Source organism: Trematomus bernacchii, unplaced genomic scaffold (assembly GCF_902827165.1).
Source record: "Trematomus bernacchii unplaced genomic scaffold, fTreBer1.1, whole genome shotgun sequence".
NCBI classification, from domain to species: Eukaryota; Metazoa; Chordata; class Actinopteri; order Perciformes; family Nototheniidae; genus Trematomus; species Trematomus bernacchii.
In genome coordinates this window covers 6,009,793-6,026,718 of record NW_022987821.1, presented here as the reverse complement: position 1 = coordinate 6,026,718, position 16,926 = coordinate 6,009,793, and the positions used below count along the sequence as shown (strand labels likewise).

Sequence of the window (16,926 nt, the reverse complement as noted above, 5' to 3'; positions counted from 1 at the left end):
CAAGCCAAATGGAGGACAACATTCTCACGCACTTGCCAACACTGAAGGAAGCCACACCATCAGCTGATCACCTCCAGAGGTACTCATCCATGTTAGAAGCACTGCATGGTGAGTTTTCAAGGCGATTTAAAGACTTCAAAACAGTTGAGAATGAAATGAACATGATCTTTTCCCCATTTACATGCCATGTGGATGATGCACCCAGTGATGTTCAGCTTGAACTCATTGACCTGCAGTCTGACACACTTCTGTCAGAGCACTTTAGGTCAGTCTCACTGCCTGAGTTTTACTCTTCCCTGAAAGAGGAGAACTTTCCACACATCAGGAGACGTGCTCAGAAGATGATGGTCCTCTTTGGATCTACCTACATATGTGAACAGACATTCTCAGTGATGAAGTTCAACAAATCCAGATACAGATCCTCTATCACTGATGATCACCTCTCAGCTGTCCTTCGCATATCCACCTCAGACATTGAACCAGATTTCCGTGCACTTGTTCAAGCCCAAGACAGACTGGATTTTTCTCACTGAACAAGTCAAATTAACTGAAAAACAAAAATCAAAAGCACTCATTCATTTCTTATCTTTAACATACTGTAAAACACCTTTTCAGTATTGGTATATTGAGCAGAATTAAGTTCAACTTATTTTTGATTCGGCCCCCCAACACAGCTCGAGTTTCTGAAGTGGCCCCTTGTAAAAAATAATTGCCCACCCCTGATCTAAAGGGTTGAATAAAAGCACAAAGTCAGTCTTAATCTTTCACTACAGGGCACAAATATATTGAATATAATCAGATTGATGTTAGCGTACACTGAGGGAGTGTTTGAAGCTGTACGACGGAGCTTTCTCGTAGCCCTCCCCGTTCTCCTCCCTCCTCTTGCAGAACAGCAGGGCCTTCTGGTGCAGGAACAGGTGCCGCTGCATGGGCTTAAACCGGGCCAGATCTTTAACCTTGGCGTGACCTTTCTTATGCTCCGTCCACACGCTGAAGGAGCCCTGCATCATCAGACGACCCAGATCTGACAGGTTACCCTGAGAGGGAAAAGAAAGCAAGTATTAATGAGGAACGGGGGAGATTCATGTAAGGTTTGAGGTGTAGTCATTTCTCTGACCTCGTATCCTGTGATGGCGATGAGGTGCATGGAGTCGTTCACAGCCTTCAGGATCCCCAGGATGGAGGAGAGAGCTTCCTGCAGGTCATCACAGCCATCACACCCCTTACTGTACTTCAACAACTCCTGTAAACACAAACAAAGCTTCAGTTACAGCCTGAAATAAACACTTCGATTTACAGCAGTACACGGAGACAGCTCACCTTTAGCAGGAGCTGGTACTTGGTGATTCTCTGGACAGGTTTAAGGAGGTAGGAGTCCAAACCAAGTTTATGTTCCAGCTTCTTCTGGCACTCCTGGTTCACAAAAACAAGGACGATATTTAGAGTGTATGGGTCTTGTAAGCCACAGGAAAAGGAAGTTACAGTTTGAGGTGAATGGTGATACCTGGAAGAAGGCACAGTCGGAGCACTGTCTCCACAAACTCTCAGAGCGAGGTTTATTCTGACAGTACGCCTCGTAGATCTGCAGGTCCTTCATCTGCACAGAGACATGGAGTTATGGAATTGATTTGACTTTGAAAGAGTGTTTAATTGATCAGGAAAGGTAGCTTACCCTCTCTAAAAAGCAGCGGCCCACTAGTTCTGGGCAGTCAGTGTACGCTTCCAGTTCCTTTAGAAACGTCCTGAAGACAAATAGCAGTTTAGTTTGTGTTGAGATTTATTTCTATTCACTTTCTTGCAGGGAGTTAGATTGATCCCACTTTCATATTAGCTTAGCATAAAGACTGGGGGAAAGCGCACCTCTTATGAAACTGGTAGATTTCAGACATGTTTCCAAACAGAACGACCCTCTTGCTCAGCAGGGTGCTGGGGATGAGGTGAGCCATGGCTGGGTTCTCCATCTCCGCTGCATAGCCCTGGAGTTAAATGTCACATACGTTAGGTCAATGGATTTGCTGATATTTAGGATATATGCATGTACTGAAGTGACGTGACAAACACTCACCTCCAGCACGCACAGCAGCTCCTCCACATAAGCTCTCTCCGTCTCCAGAAGCTCATTCATCACGTGGCTACAACACAGAAATACACAATAAAAACTTAGTTGTTTTCTTAACAGTTGATTTTTACTACTATTTTATTTATATATAAATCAATGAATGTATGTTTGATTCCTCTCTTTCCGCCCTTAGACCCTTACCGCCGAAGTACTGCCAGGTTTTCCTCTTCTTCTGAGAGAGACACATGTCTAGTGCCACCGTTATGTATGGGAGACTCCACCTGGACACGCACACACATGTATTAATATGGTTCTGCCCAAACATCTTTTGATCTTTTTAAAACAACAATTACCTCTAATGGATGATCCAAAACTAAGACAAATATATTAAATATTTACCCTTTTACAGATGGCATTATCAGCCGAGTATCTCCTCTCTTTTCTCTGTTGATCTGAAGGAAAGGGACAAAACAATTAGCCATTAGAAGAGCAGAGTTTTAAAATATAAGTCTTCCTTCCGTGTGAGGTTGATCATAAATTACAACAAAATGAAAAAAAAACAGCAACCTTTTCAAAATAAAAGCAACACAGCTGTATTGCTTGCATGGCGTAAATACTTTTCTAACTGTGTTGCTTTTATTTTGAAAAGGAAGCTGCTGTTTTTTTTATTTATTTACGTAAACGCTTATGCCGTAACAGCTACGAGTGATGCTGGCCGGCTAGTCCTCGAAATGTCCGCTAAGGGAAAAAAAAGAAAGATCGATACTGAATGCCGCATTTTCAACAAGACATGGACCGCTAAGCAGTGGCGAGCCGTCAGGGCCCTCTAGGCCCTCTGTGAGGGCCTAAGATATTCCAAAAAATAATATTTAAAAACATTAAAAAAATATATATTTTTTTAAAATATATATTTTTTTAATATTATTTTTGTTATATTTTTCATTAGTTTTACCGAAAAAAAACTTGATTTAATAAAATAACATTTCCAAAGAAATAAATCCTTCGAATCTGCCTGTTCAGTCTCTGTTTGAATGTCAGTTACTATAGCGGGCCTCTCTGCGATTCACAGAGGGCCCGCTATAGTAACTGAACGAGAGAGTAATGTCAAATGACAGTACAATTGACCAATCATATCTTCCCTCTAAATGGGTGGGTTTTATTATCGCGGACTTTATGACGAGTTCCGCCCGCTGTGAAACTGTTCTTGTTTCCATAGCAACAACAACTTCCTGTCAACAGCGTGAACTCGCCTTCAAAATAAAAGCATGCCAAATTACACTTAAGACATACAACTGCAATGAAAGTAACAAACACAATGCAATATCATTTTCAATGTCAAAGAACACAAATTGGGTTCACAGGTGTTGTTTTGTGTGGTAGAGGGTCGCTGTCATTGATGCGTTTTGCACCCTGGGCCGTTGTTTTGATATTCCGCTGAAGTATACGCTGTGACGTAATAACGTCTTTTTTTCGAGGGAAGGGGTGGGGGTCAGAGGGCCTAGGTATAAAGCTCACGGCTCGCCACTGCCGCTAAGTATTTATTTACAGAAGTGAAAGGTAAAGCTGTGTGTTTAGTTTGTGGTGCGCAGGTCGCTGTGTTCAAGGAGTACAATTTGAGTCGCCACTATGCTACCAAACACGCAGATAAATACAAGAACCTGTCTGAGGAAGAGCGGGCAAAGGGGTCGGATGCTTTGCTAGCTAAGCTGCAAAGCCAACAACACATTTTCACAAAACATTCCACATCCAGAGATGCAGCTGTCAAGACGAGTTATGTCTTAAAAGTTAACCGTTTTCGGACGAAGAGTTCATTAAGGAGTGTTTGTTGGACACTAATATGCCCGGAGAAAAAGGAGGCATTTGAGAAAGTGCCGCTCTCCCGACGCACTGTTACGAGGAGAATTGAGGACATCGCGGGAAATCTGGAGCTTCAGCTGCAGAACAGAGCGGTCAACTTTGACTTTTTTTCCTTGGCTTTGGATGAGAGCTGCGATGTACGTGACACTGCCCAGCTACTCATCTTCCTACGTGGGATAACTACAGACTTCAAAATCACGGAGGAGCTGGCAGCCATGCAGTCAATGAAAGGTACAACAACAGGGAGTGATTTGTTCACGGAGGTAAATGCATGTGTGGAAAAGTTGGGACTGAAATGGGACAAGCTGACAGGCGTGACAACGGATGGTTGTCCAAATCTGACAGGGAAAAATGTTGGACTATTGAAGAGAATGCAGGATAAAGTGACAGAAATTAACCCTGAGCAGAAATAGGTATTTTTGCATTGTATTATACATCAGGAAGTGTTGTGTAAGTCAGTGTTAAAAATTAACCATGTTGTTGATGTTGTAACTAAAATAGTTAACTTCATCAGGGCAAGAGCATTGAATCACAGACAGTTTGTTGCACTTTTGGAGGAAAGTGAGACTGAACATCGTGACATACCCTACCATGCAGCTGTCAGGTGGCTCAGCCTGGGCAAAGTGCTGAAAAGAGTAGGGGACCTGAGAGAAGAGATTCAAGACTTCTGTGTGAAGAAAGGAAACGACATCCCACAGCTTTCAGATGCAGACTGGATGGCAGACCTTGGTTTTGCTGTAGATGTGACTGCACTAATGAGTGAACTAAATGTCAAACTGCAAGGCAAGGGCCTTTTTGTGCATGACATGTACAGTGCAGTGAAGGCTTTCATGAGAAAGCTGCAGCTTCTCTCAAGCCAAATGGAGGACAACATTCTCACGCACTTGCCAACACTGAAGGAAGCCACACCATCAGCTGATCACCTCCAGAGGTACTCATCCATGTTAGAAGCACTGCATGGTGAGTTTTCAAGGCGATTTAAAGACTTCAAAACAGTTGAGAATGAAATGAACATGATCTTTTCCCCATTTACATGCCATGTGGATGATGCACCCAGTGATGTTCAGCTTGAACTCATTGACCTGCAGTCTGACACACTTCTGTCAGAGCACTTTAGGTCAGTCTCACTGCCTGAGTTTTACTCTTCCCTGAAAGAGGAGAACTTTCCACACATCAGGAGACGTGCTCAGAAGATGATGGTCCTCTTTGGATCTACCTACATATGTGAACAGACATTCTCAGTGATGAAGTTCAACAAATCCAGATACAGATCCTCTATCACTGATGATCACCTCTCAGCTGTCCTTCGCATATCCACCTCAGACATTGAACCAGATTTCCGTGCACTTGTTCAAGCCCAAGACAGACTGGATTTTTCTCACTGAACAAGTCAAATGAACTGAAAAACAAAAATCAAAAGCACTCATTCATTTCTTATCTTTAACATACTGTAAAACACCTTTTCAGTATTGGTATATTGAGCAGAATTAAGTTCAACTTATTTTTGATTCGGCCCCCCAACACAGCTCGAGTTTCTGAAGTGGCCCCTTGTAAAAAATAATTGCCCACCCCTGATCTAAAGGGTTGAATAAAAGCACAAAGTCAGTCTTAATCTTTCACTACAGGGCACAAATATATTGAATATAATCAGATTGATGTTAGCGTACACTGAGGGAGTGTTTGAAGCTGTACGACGGAGCTTTCTCGTAGCCCTCCCCGTTCTCCTCCCTCCTCTTGCAGAACAGCAGGGCCTTCTGGTGCAGGAACAGGTGCCGCTGCATGGGCTTAAACCGGGCCAGATCTTTAACCTTGGCGTGACCTTTCTTATGCTCCGTCCACACGCTGAAGGAGCCCTGCATCATCAGACGACCCAGATCTGACAGGTTACCCTGAGAGGGAAAAGAAAGCAAGTATTAATGAGGAACGGGGGAGATTCATGTAAGGTTTGAGGTGTAGTCATTTCTCTGACCTCGTATCCTGTGATGGCGATGAGGTGCATGGAGTCGTTCACAGCCTTCAGGATCCCCAGGATGGAGGAGAGAGCTTCCTGCAGGTCATCACAGCCATCACACCCCTTACTGTACTTCAACAACTCCTGTAAACACAAACAAAGCTTCAGTTACAGCCTGAAATAAACACTTCGATTTACAGCAGTACACGGAGACAGCTCACCTTTAGCAGGAGCTGGTACTTGGTGATTCTCTGGACAGGTTTAAGGAGGTAGGAGTCCAAACCAAGTTTATGTTCCAGCTTCTTCTGGCACTCCTGGTTCACAAAAACAAGGACGATATTTAGAGTGTATGGGTCTTGTAAGCCACAGGAAAAGGAAGTTACAGTTTGAGGTGAATGGTGATACCTGGAAGAAGGCACAGTCGGAGCACTGTCTCCACAAACTCTCAGAGCGAGGTTTATTCTGACAGTACGCCTCGTAGATCTGCAGGTCCTTCATCTGCACAGAGACATGGAGTTATGGAATTGATTTGACTTTGAAAGAGTGTTTAATTGATCAGGAAAGGTAGCTTACCCTCTCTAAAAAGCAGCGGCCCACTAGTTCTGGGCAGTCAGTGTACGCTTCCAGTTCCTTTAGAAACGTCCTGAAGACAAATAGCAGTTTAGTTTGTGTTGAGATTTATTTCTATTCACTTTCTTGCAGGGAGTTAGATTGATCCCACTTTCATATTAGCTTAGCATAAAGACTGGGGGAAAGCGCACCTCTTATGAAACTGGTAGATTTCAGACATGTTTCCAAACAGAACGACCCTCTTGCTCAGCAGGGTGCTGGGGATGAGGTGAGCCATGGCTGGGTTCTCCATCTCCGCTGCATAGCCCTGGAGTTAAATGTCACATACGTTAGGTCAATGGATTTGCTGATATTTAGGATATATGCATGTACTGAAGTGACGTGACAAACACTCACCTCCAGCACGCACAGCAGCTCCTCCACATAAGCTCTCTCCGTCTCCAGAAGCTCATTCATCACGTGGCTACAACACAGAAATACACAATAAAAACTTAGTTGTTTTCTTAACAGTTGATTTTTACTACTATTTTATTTATATATAAATCAATGAATGTATGTTTGATTCCTCTCTTTCCGCCCTTAGACCCTTACCGCCGAAGTACTGCCAGGTTTTCCTCTTCTTCTGAGAGAGACACATGTCTAGTGCCACCGTTATGTATGGGAGACTCCACCTGGACACACACACACATGTATTAATATGGTTCTGCCCAAACATCTTTTGATCTTTTTAAAACAACAATTACCTCTAATGGATGATCCAAAACTAAGACAAATATATTAAATATTTACCCTTTTACAGATGGCATTATCAGCCGAGTATCTCCTCTCTTTTCTCTGTTGATCTGAAGGAAAGGGACAAAACAATTAGCCATTAGAAGAGCAGAGTTTTAAAATATAAGTCTTCCTTCCGTGTGAGGTTGATCATAAATTACAACAAAATGAAAAAAAACAGCAACCTTTTCAAAATAAAAGCAACACAGCTGTATTGCTTGCATGGCGTAAATACTTTTCTAACTGTGTTGCTTTTATTTTGAAAAGGAAGCTGCTGTTTTTTTTATTTATTTACGTAAACGCTTATGCCGTAACAGCTACGAGTGATGCTGGCCGGCTAGTCCTCGAAATGTCCGCTAAGGGAAAAAAAAGAAAGATCGATACTGAATGCCGCATTTTCAACAAGACATGGACCGCTAAGTATTTATTTACAGAAGTGAAAGGTAAAGCTGTGTGTTTAGTTTGTGGTGCGCAGGTCGCTGTGTTCAAGGAGTACAATTTGAGTCGCCACTATGCTACCAAACACGCAGATAAATACAAGAACCTGTCTGAGGAAGAGCGGGCAAAGGGGTCGGATGCTTTGCTAGCTAAGCTGCAAAGCCAACAACACATTTTCACAAAACATTCCACATCCAGAGATGCAGCTGTCAAGACGAGTTATGTCTTAAAAGTTAACCGTTTTCGGACGAAGAGTTCATTAAGGAGTGTTTGTTGGACACTAATATGCCCGGAGAAAAAGGAGGCATTTGAGAAAGTGCCGCTCTCCCGACGCACTGTTACGAGGAGAATTGAGGACATCGCGGGAAATCTGGAGCTTCAGCTGCAGAACAGAGCGGTCAACTTTGACTTTTTTTCCTTGGCTTTGGATGAGAGCTGCGATGTACGTGACACTGCCCAGCTACTCATCTTCCTACGTGGGATAACTACAGACTTCAAAATCACGGAGGAGCTGGCAGCCATGCAGTCAATGAAAGGTACAACAACAGGGAGTGATTTGTTCACGGAGGTAAATGCATGTGTGGAAAAGTTGGGACTGAAATGGGACAAGCTGACAGGCGTGACAACGGATGGTTGTCCAAATCTGACAGGGAAAAATGTTGGACTATTGAAGAGAATGCAGGATAAAGTGACAGAAATTAACCCTGAGCAGAAATAGGTATTTTTGCATTGTATTATACATCAGGAAGTGTTGTGTAAGTCAGTGTTAAAAATTAACCATGTTGTTGATGTTGTAACTAAAATAGTTAACTTCATCAGGGCAAGAGCATTGAATCACAGACAGTTTGTTGCACTTTTGGAGGAAAGTGAGACTGAACATCGTGACATACCCTACCATGCAGCTGTCAGGTGGCTCAGCCTGGGCAAAGTGCTGAAAAGAGTAGGGGACCTGAGAGAAGAGATTCAAGACTTCTGTGTGAAGAAAGGAAACGACATCCCACAGCTTTCAGATGCAGACTGGATGGCAGACCTTGGTTTTGCTGTAGATGTGACTGCACTAATGAGTGAACTAAATGTCAAACTGCAAGGCAAGGGCCTTTTTGTGCATGACATGTACAGTGCAGTGAAGGCTTTCATGAGAAAGCTGCAGCTTCTCTCAAGCCAAATGGAGGACAACATTCTCACGCACTTGCCAACACTGAAGGAAGCCACACCATCAGCTGATCACCTCCAGAGGTACTCATCCATGTTAGAAGCACTGCATGGTGAGTTTTCAAGGCGATTTAAAGACTTCAAAACAGTTGAGAATGAAATGAACAGGATATTTTCCCCATTTACATGCCATGTGGATGATGCACCCAGTGATGTTCAGCTTGAACTCATTGACCTGCAGTCTGACACACTTCAGTCAGAGCACTTTAGGTCAGTCTCACTGCCTGAGTTTTACTCTTCCCTGAAAGAGGAGAACTTTCCACACATCAGGAGACGTGCTCAGAAGATGATGGTCCTCTTTGGATCTACCTACATATGTGAACAGACATTCTCAGTGATGAAGTTCAACAAATCCAGATACAGATCCTCTATCACTGATGATCACCTCTCAGCTGTCCTTCGCATATCCACCTCAGACATTGAACCAGATTTCCGTGCACTTGTTCAAGCCCAAGACAGACTGGATTTTTCTCACTGAACAAGTCAAATTAACTGAAAAACAAAAATCAAAAGCACTCATTCATTTCTTATCTTTAACATACTGTAAAACACCTTTTCAGTATTGGTATATTGAGCAGAATTAAGTTCAACTTATTTTTGATTCGGCCCCCCAACACAGCTCGAGTTTCTGAAGTGGCCCCTTGTAAAAAATAATTGCCCACCCCTGCTCTAGTGAGAGGAGTAAATGAAGGAAAAAAGAGCCTGACGGTCGGGTGGTATATTGGAACGCACCCCAATCCAAATGGTAACAGTCTAAACTGGGAAAAGCCCATTGGAGGTTATTAACCACGTGGTTAAACCTACTCTTCTGAATCAAAATGCATAATTCATAATATTGGCAATTTATCCATATTTTTATGGTGGATATTAAACTTGTAAACATTCATAAAATGTTTATTTAATTAAAAAAAGAGCTGAGTAATGCTGCTTTCAGAGCCTACATTCCCATGAAAAGATGCAAATAAAATAGAGGAAACCATCTCAGACTTTATTAAAGCTGCTGTTCATTTTACATACAATTCAGAATTACATATTTACAAATATACACGGATATATCTCATTATAATATATTTATATCAACACCATACTCAGTAGATACAATAGGAAAATAAAGACAGTGGTTGCTGCAATGTGCTGCATAAAAAGAAACAAAAAAATAGAACCCTTCTCGTCTCCCCGGCCTCCGAGTCAAAAAGTACAAATTATTCAATAACTTATTGAGTGATCATGATAGAACGCTGACAAGTTTAGTGCCCGTGTCAGCTTTATGAGGGCAGAAAATAAACTCTCACAGAATACAACAGTGCCTGGTAAAAAATACTTGCCTTGTTCAGGGCTTTGAAGCGACAGGAGTATGAAGATCATGCCACAAAGAGAGATGATGCACAGACTCATGATCCGCTTCACAATGTACATGCTCTCGAGGGAAACAATGTGAGGTATAGAGGACACATCTGTACAAGTGTAAAGTACATTTCCCACTCTGACATGGATCCACACACAATGCCAGCCTCAGTTTACTCTCTGGTTTATAATTAAGCTTCCTTTTTCTGGAGAAAAATCGTTCCTTTCACAGGGAGGACATGCGTATAAAAGTGGTTTTCAGCAAAAAGCTCAAATCAGGGTCGAATTGAACAAAACCACAGTGATGGACAAATACAACCCATTTATTAAGTAATAAACGGGCGGGGCTGGTTTTTAGTGTAACAGCATGCTGCACCTTTTCTGTTTTTAACAACAGTCACACATTCGACATTAAAAATGGAAAAAGGAAGAGTTTTACAGTGCGCCTCGTGGATACAGTAGAAATCTAGGGGTATCAAAAACACCTTTGAAAAACCACGTAAGAAAAAAGGTGTCATTCAATGTTCAGAATAGCACAGGTTCTTTGAGTGTGTGTGTGTGTGTGTGTGTGTGTGTGCGCGTGCACGTGTGTGTGTGTGTGTGTGTGTGTCACAGCAGCTGGTTGTCAGAGATGTGTCATCAACCTGTATCCTGGTTCCCACTACAGTGCCATATTAGCCTACTCAAAACGTCAAAAACTTGATGCACCTTGTTATGCAATTGCCTTGCTACATCATCACAACACATTTCGCTGCAGGGCCTGTGGTGCAAACACATTGAGAAAAGTCTCCGGGTTAGCCCTGCTTGAGGAGAGGTGGCTGCTGTCACATGCCTGAACGGGGCTGGGAGCAGAGGGAGGGACAAAGCTGCTTTTGTTGCTGCAGTGCAAACCAAAGATAGGCCATGACACACAAACTGGATTTGTGTGCAGAGTATTGAGACTTTTCTGTCCAAGTAGTCCCTAAAATGGTTATTAATTAACTTTTCCCAATGAGAAACTAACCCAGCAGGTAAAAGCATGAGTAATTGAGCTGAAATATCCTAATATGTAGCTCTGATCCAGCTGCTGTCTGCGGCTAAATAGCCAGTTGGAGTTGAATGCACACACACTCACACACAAAGACATGTGGTAGACACACAGGTATGCAGTCACACCTGCCTGCCCACACACCTTCCTGAGAGGTAAACCCAGAGCAGTGCAGAACCCAGTTAGACAATCACTCTTGGAAAAAGAAAAGAGGTTTTAAAAGTTGTTCCAAGCTGCCGCTCTGTTAAGTGATTTCATGTGTAGCTGCATGACATCTGCCCACCGGGTGGCGCTGTGGGTGACATTCACCAAGTGATGAATTATATAAGTTAATACGGTGAAACCAGGGAAGCTCTTATCGACGACATGGGGGGAATACAGCATTCTTGAATATTTGACACCGTTTGCCCGCCAGACATTATGACCTTACGTACAAAGAGGTGACCAGACTTCCAGTAAGACGGCCTGAAGGTGTGACCTGCTCCACGATGCACCGAAAGCTTTTTCTTGTTGCAGCCAGCTGCCAGTTTTCACAGTGTGCGATTAATGTCTGACACTAAAGCATGGTGTGAAAGGCCGGTCTGATAGCATCTATTCCTGTCGCTGTTTGACACAAGAATCTATCGCTATGCTGTGATGTTGAAGGAGTTCATTGTAGCGCAGATATTTTTAAATGTGCCCACTTTAATGCTACATAACCAAATGGGTTAAATAATAGACTGAAGACTTTTATCTGTAGTTTACAGTGATGTTATTTTTATAAAGAAGGCCTGACGTGACTGTATGATGTGAAACTACTTCTCCCTGATGTTATTCCAAGTATCTGCCACTGTGAACATACCTTACATGTTAATAACTTTAAAGGTGAAATAATCTAAAATGAGAAAGTAATACTGTAAGAAAGAGGGGTGTTGATGACTCAGCTAAAACACTGGCAACATCCGCAGATTCAGAGATGATTGATTTATAGATGGATCCTCAAACTGTGACGTGGATGGTCTCTGTGATTTGATTCGTCCTCCTGTCAGGGTCTGCTTTAGGGCTTTTTGTTGTAAATCCACATGGACATTGTTCTGTGATGGATCCAGGTCAGGGTTTGATGTCGGAGAAGCTGGTGTATGTCTCGCTGCAGCTGGAGGAAGTGCTGATGTTCCCAGAGACGCTGCCATCTGCTGGACAAACACACAAGAGGAATCTGAGATGTGGGCAGGAACGCAGCATGACTCAGTGTCCAACGAGCTAATCAAGCAGGGAACATACCTGAGCTGCTGAGCGACTGAGAGGACTTCGACTCTGAGATGAGGCTGAGGAGGTTTGCTGCAGCGACCCAGCCCTCCTTACTGCTGCGGAGGTTCTTCACAAACCTGCAGAGGATCGAACACAAAGGGAATGTAAATATATGATCATACAGCGTCCTTTTGTTGGCATTATTCCACATCAAGGCCTTCAGAGAAATACCAAAATAAAGCCAAAGAAGTTTACCACTGTTCCTCCTCTCCTTCTCTGATCAGCTGCACCATGTCTCCACTCTTGACTGACAGCTCTTGAGGTCCCGCCTTCTCGCAGTCTGCAAACACTGTATACTTTCCTGGAGCCTAAAGGGTAAAAGAGAGTCAGTTAGAGGTGGCAAACATCCGAAAAGTATTAGAAAAAAAGACACCACATGCTGTATTTAAATGTGTTCAGGCTCACCAGCTTCTTCCCTACGTCGTCCTCGGGGTCAGAGTTCATGGGGTCCTCGCTGCTGGAGTACCCATCATTCTCTTCTGAGGCGTCCACCGAGAGAGACGCCTTGTTCCAGCCTGTGAACGGGAACACAGGTCAGCAGATTTACAGGCAGAGGAGGTGGGATAATGAGAAGTGATTGGATGAATCGGTATCACACACACACACACACACTAACTTCATGTGGCATGAAAATGCTTCTTGGGTCACTAATCAGATGACTCAAAAACATGCAAAATTATCCAGATTTAGAGGTTTTTCTGACAAATCATTACACACACACACACACACACAGCCCAGAGAAGATCAGCGGAGACAGCAGGTAGATCCCAGTAAAAATCGAATCAAAGTATCACGATCCTAAAAAAGGCATGATTTTAATCACCTCATAATTTAACGGCTGCTCTGACTGCCAGTGCTGAAAAGTAAGTCTCATTATTTAATCAACGCCACACAACCACTAACCCAGAACACCCAATAGTAGAAGAAGAGAGAGTGATTGATTTGAGGTAGAGTAATATTTGCAAAAATACATTTAGCACTGAATTGAGTCTTAAAATCGTATATTTCACACCGAAAAGTAGATTTAAAAATGTATATAATGCCAAATGGAAGATCATAAGATTCAATGGAAGGCTAAATGAAAGGAAACGTGGATATTTTGCGACACTTTACCTCTATTCAAAATCAATCATCATCACCCCAAACCACGGCAAACACCTACAGTGGCTGATCCTCAGAGCGATCTGTACCTCGCCGCTTGCTCTGTAACAGACTAGAGGCACTCATCCATCTGACTCTGCTCAGAGAGACATGAGGACCCGGCTCTAGACGGAGACAAACAGCCAGCGAGACAGTGAGACTGCTGGGTGAGACACCAGGAGAAAGGGACTCCACCCTCTTATATGTTAGTAAACCATTCATCCACTGCCATTTGTTAAAGTGACCCTGATGAGAAAAAGGTACAAGACTAATAATTCAGTGATGATGATAATGACCTGTGAAAGAAAATATATATGTTTGTCACAGAGCATCTGCAGGTTTCAGAAAGCCAAAGAAAGAAATGTGGAGATATTTCAGTGGTGTACATTTGTGCAAAACAGTAACATATTGTACTGGATTAGTGCAAATGAAATACAACTGGGATTAGCACTTTTAAGACCTGCAGATAGTCTGTTTTAATGCAACACATTTCTCTCTCCACACATGTACAATGCTGTCATGGTAAATGAAGGGTGATGGTATGACGAACAGCTTCTACTGCTTGATGAGTTTCCTTCTATGTGAGACACAGATGAAATCTACATAATGAGAACACACAGAGTGGAGCACGCTTCAGAGGTGAGGGATGGGAGGATGAACGATGGCCTCTAGTATTAAATGGGCTCCGATTATGGGACAACAATATACCTTTAAACCCAAACGGTGTGGGGTCACTCTTGACCAAGTGGCGTTTGGAGCCGTGCTCGGGGCTCATGGCCGAGCCTGGCCACACAGGCAGAGAAAATAAAGACAGGGAAGAAGAAGAAGAAGAAGAAGAAGAAGAAGAAGGAGAAGGAGAGAAAGGTGAGAAATCGATCCGCCGGAAAGCAAGACTAACCCTGACCTTTTTAATTATTATATCATGTATCTAGAGCTGTGGCAATGTTAGACTTTACCACGAGAGGGCAGAGTGTCTACAACATACTAGGATCACCTCACAGACACATGTGCTGCTCTAAATAAGATCAGACAGAGGGCAATCATTGATTTTAAATTAATAACACAGCAGTATATGTAGCGTATTAAATATAGAACGTATGATAACTACTTTGTTTGTAGGGAAAGGACCATCTATACTTATTTTCTTAAATTTGAGGTTGTTCTTTTAGCGCTTCTGATTTAAAAAATGTATTCATCAATGAAATAATGCAAGAATGAGTCTAAGCCTTGTGTGCCTGTTTGAAAACCTCCTAAAGTCCACTGACGTTACCTTTGGGACTCTTGAGAGTGCTGAAGCCCTGCAAAGTAAAACGCTTTCTAGCCACTGCAGACCTGTCAGTGGTGGGACTGGTCACTGGGTCATCTGGAAACGATGGTTTGAAATGGAGAGCGGGAGGAAACGAAAAGAGAGTGTGTTGCAAACATTGAAAAATTCATACATTTAGCCGATAAAAAAATAAACAAAAGAGGTAGAGAGACAGAAAGAGGATCCATGACGATGAAGGTGATGAAGAAAAGTAGATCAGTGGGAGTTCACTGCAGGAGCATTTCATAGTTGAATTATGAAACTCTTTTCATGTCCGTGTGTGAGGATATCAGACATTCACCTTTGTGTTTGGGTGAAGAAGAGGAATCGGACATCGTGTTCGCCTCCGCCTTCTTCTCCTCTGTCTTCTTCTGGCTTTTCGAACCACTACTACGAAAGGGACTGGGGAAAGAAAAAGAAGACGTCCAAATGAATAAACAGCATTTTAACGAGGCTTCTTACGTGTGTGCAGCATATGAGACACTGACCTGAGGGAGATGGAGGAGTTGTTGCTGGCGGGATTCTGGAACACGGAGTCTGAGCTCTTCTGCTGACTGGCATCTGAAACATTGACTTGAGTTGAAAGCAGGTATGTATTACAGAAAGCAGAGAAGAAGAAATGCAAACAGGCGTGTGTGACTGTGTGTTTTCACGATACCTCTGCAGGCTTTGAGCTGCTGCGTCAGAACTTTGCGGATCTCGTTCACCCACGATGTTTTAATCTCTGTTGTTGGAGCCTGGACGAGAAGAATAACAACAAAAAACGGCATTTACAAAAACTGATAGGGTTCAATCTCCATTTATCAAAGCAGCAAGAATGAGTGAGTTTACCTGGACTATAAAAACTTCATCTCTTGAGTTACACCAGATCTCAAACTTCTTGTTGTCTCCTTTAGCGTTCTCTGTGAAGCCCACCGCACTCATCTAAAGGGTTGAATAAAAGCACAAAGTCAGTCTTAATCTTTCACTACAGGGCACAAATATATTGAATATAATCAGATTGATGTTAGCGTACACTGAGGGAGTGTTTGAAGCTGTACGACGGAGCTTTCTCGTAGCCCTCCCCGTTCTCCTCCCTCCTCTTGCAGAACAGCAGGGCCTTCTGGTGCAGGAACAGGTGCCGCTGCATGGGCTTAAACCGGGCCAGATCTTTAACCTTGGCGTGACCTTTCTTATGCTCCGTCCACACGCTGAAGGAGCCCTGCATCATCAGACGACCCAGATCTGACAGGTTACCCTGAGAGGGAAAAGAAAGCAAGTATTAATGAGGAACGGGGGAGATTCATGTAAGGTTTGAGGTGTAGTCATTTCTCTGACCTCGTATCCTGTGATGGCGATGAGGTGCATGGAGTCGTTCACAGCCTTCAGGATCCCCAGGATGGAGGAGAGAGCTTCCTGCAGGTCATCACAGCCATCACACCCCTTACTGTACTTCAACAACTCCTGTAAACACAAACAAAGCTTCAGTTACAGCCTGAAATAAACACTTCGATTTACAGCAGTACACGGAGACAGCTCACCTTTAGCAGGAGCTGGTACTTGGTGATTCTCTGGACAGGTTTAAGGAGGTAGGAGTCCAAACCAAGTTTATGTTCCAGCTTCTTCTGGCACTCCTGGTTCACAAAAACAAGGACGATATTTAGAGTGTATGGGTCTTGTAAGCCACAGGAAAAGGAAGTTACAGTTTGAGGTGAATGGTGATACCTGGAAGAAGGCACAGTCGGAGCACTGTCTCCACAAACTCTCAGAGCGAGGTTTATTCTGACAGTACGCCTCGTAGATCTGCAGGTCCTTCATCTGCACAGAGACATGGAGTTATGGAATTGATTTGACTTTGAAAGAGTGTTTAATTGATCAGGAAAGGTAGCTTACCCTCTCTAAAAAGCAGCGGCCCACTAGTTCTGGGCAGTCAGTGTACGCTTCCAGTTCCTTTAGAAACGTCCTGAAGACAAATAGCAGTTTAG

At 43.2% G+C, this 16,926-nt stretch overlaps 2 protein-coding genes across 8 annotated transcripts in view; both read right to left on the bottom strand.

Moving 5' to 3' along the window:
• Positions 1-1,860: 1,860 nt before the first annotated feature.
• On the bottom strand, positions 1,861-7,284 carry LOC117499183 (guanine nucleotide exchange factor DBS-like). The gene is made up of 13 exons (XM_034151537.1): positions 7,227-7,284; positions 7,029-7,108; positions 6,834-6,900; positions 6,629-6,744; positions 6,441-6,510; positions 6,273-6,365; positions 6,089-6,181; positions 5,886-6,011; positions 5,584-5,805; positions 2,459-2,511; positions 2,261-2,340; positions 2,066-2,132; positions 1,861-1,976 (listed from the first exon to the last, which is right to left on the bottom strand). Exons 3-12 carry the CDS (start codon positions 6,891-6,893, stop codon positions 2,125-2,127), a joined length of 921 nt encoding a protein of 306 aa, XP_034007428.1. The 5' UTR covers positions 6,894-6,900; positions 7,029-7,108; positions 7,227-7,284; the 3' UTR covers positions 1,861-1,976; positions 2,066-2,124.
• A 2,541-nt stretch (positions 7,285-9,825) lies between these two features.
• The window catches only part of LOC117499178 (guanine nucleotide exchange factor DBS-like), a 37,529-nt gene continuing 30,428 nt past the window's right edge, over positions 9,826-16,926 (bottom strand). For 2 of the 7 annotated variants that reach the window (XR_004557674.1, XR_004557676.1), the window contains 13 exons: positions 16,835-16,904; positions 16,667-16,759; positions 16,483-16,575; positions 16,280-16,405; positions 15,978-16,199; positions 15,794-15,886; positions 15,621-15,699; positions 15,451-15,535; positions 15,264-15,364; positions 13,679-13,781; positions 12,922-13,031; positions 12,712-12,824; positions 12,532-12,593 (listed from right to left, as the gene is read on the bottom strand). Coding sequence is in view for 4 of the 7 variants with exons in the window: in XM_034151527.1 (XP_034007418.1) it covers positions 12,319-12,401; positions 12,490-12,593; positions 12,712-12,824; positions 12,922-13,031; positions 14,365-14,439; positions 14,927-15,019; positions 15,264-15,364; positions 15,451-15,535; positions 15,621-15,699; positions 15,794-15,886; positions 15,978-16,199; positions 16,280-16,405; positions 16,483-16,575; positions 16,667-16,759; positions 16,835-16,904 (1,540 nt within the window). In the remaining 3 variants the exon portion in view is untranslated. Of the gene's footprint in view, positions 12,402-12,489; positions 12,594-12,711; positions 12,825-12,921; positions 13,032-13,629; positions 13,782-14,364; positions 14,440-14,926; positions 15,020-15,263; positions 15,365-15,450; positions 15,536-15,620; positions 15,700-15,793; positions 15,887-15,977; positions 16,200-16,279; positions 16,406-16,482; positions 16,576-16,666; positions 16,760-16,834; positions 16,905-16,926 lie in introns of those variants that run through there. The other 5 variants (XM_034151527.1, XM_034151530.1, XM_034151528.1 and 2 more) reach the window with 5 other exon arrangements.

Excerpts from the sequence above, each read along its gene's own strand:
- LOC117499183 (XM_034151537.1), bottom strand. The coding sequence starts at position 6,893 with ATGAATGAGCTTCTGGAGACGGAGAGAGCTTATGTGGAGGAGCTGCTG. Across the intron at positions 6,182-6,272 it reads CCGACTGTGCCTTCTTCCAG|GAGTGCCAGAAGAAGCTGGA; the intron begins GTATCACCATTC and ends TTTGTGAACCAG. Across the intron at positions 6,012-6,088 it reads AGTACCAGCTCCTGCTAAAG|GAGTTGTTGAAGTACAGTAA; the intron begins GTGAGCTGTCTC and ends TTGTGTTTACAG.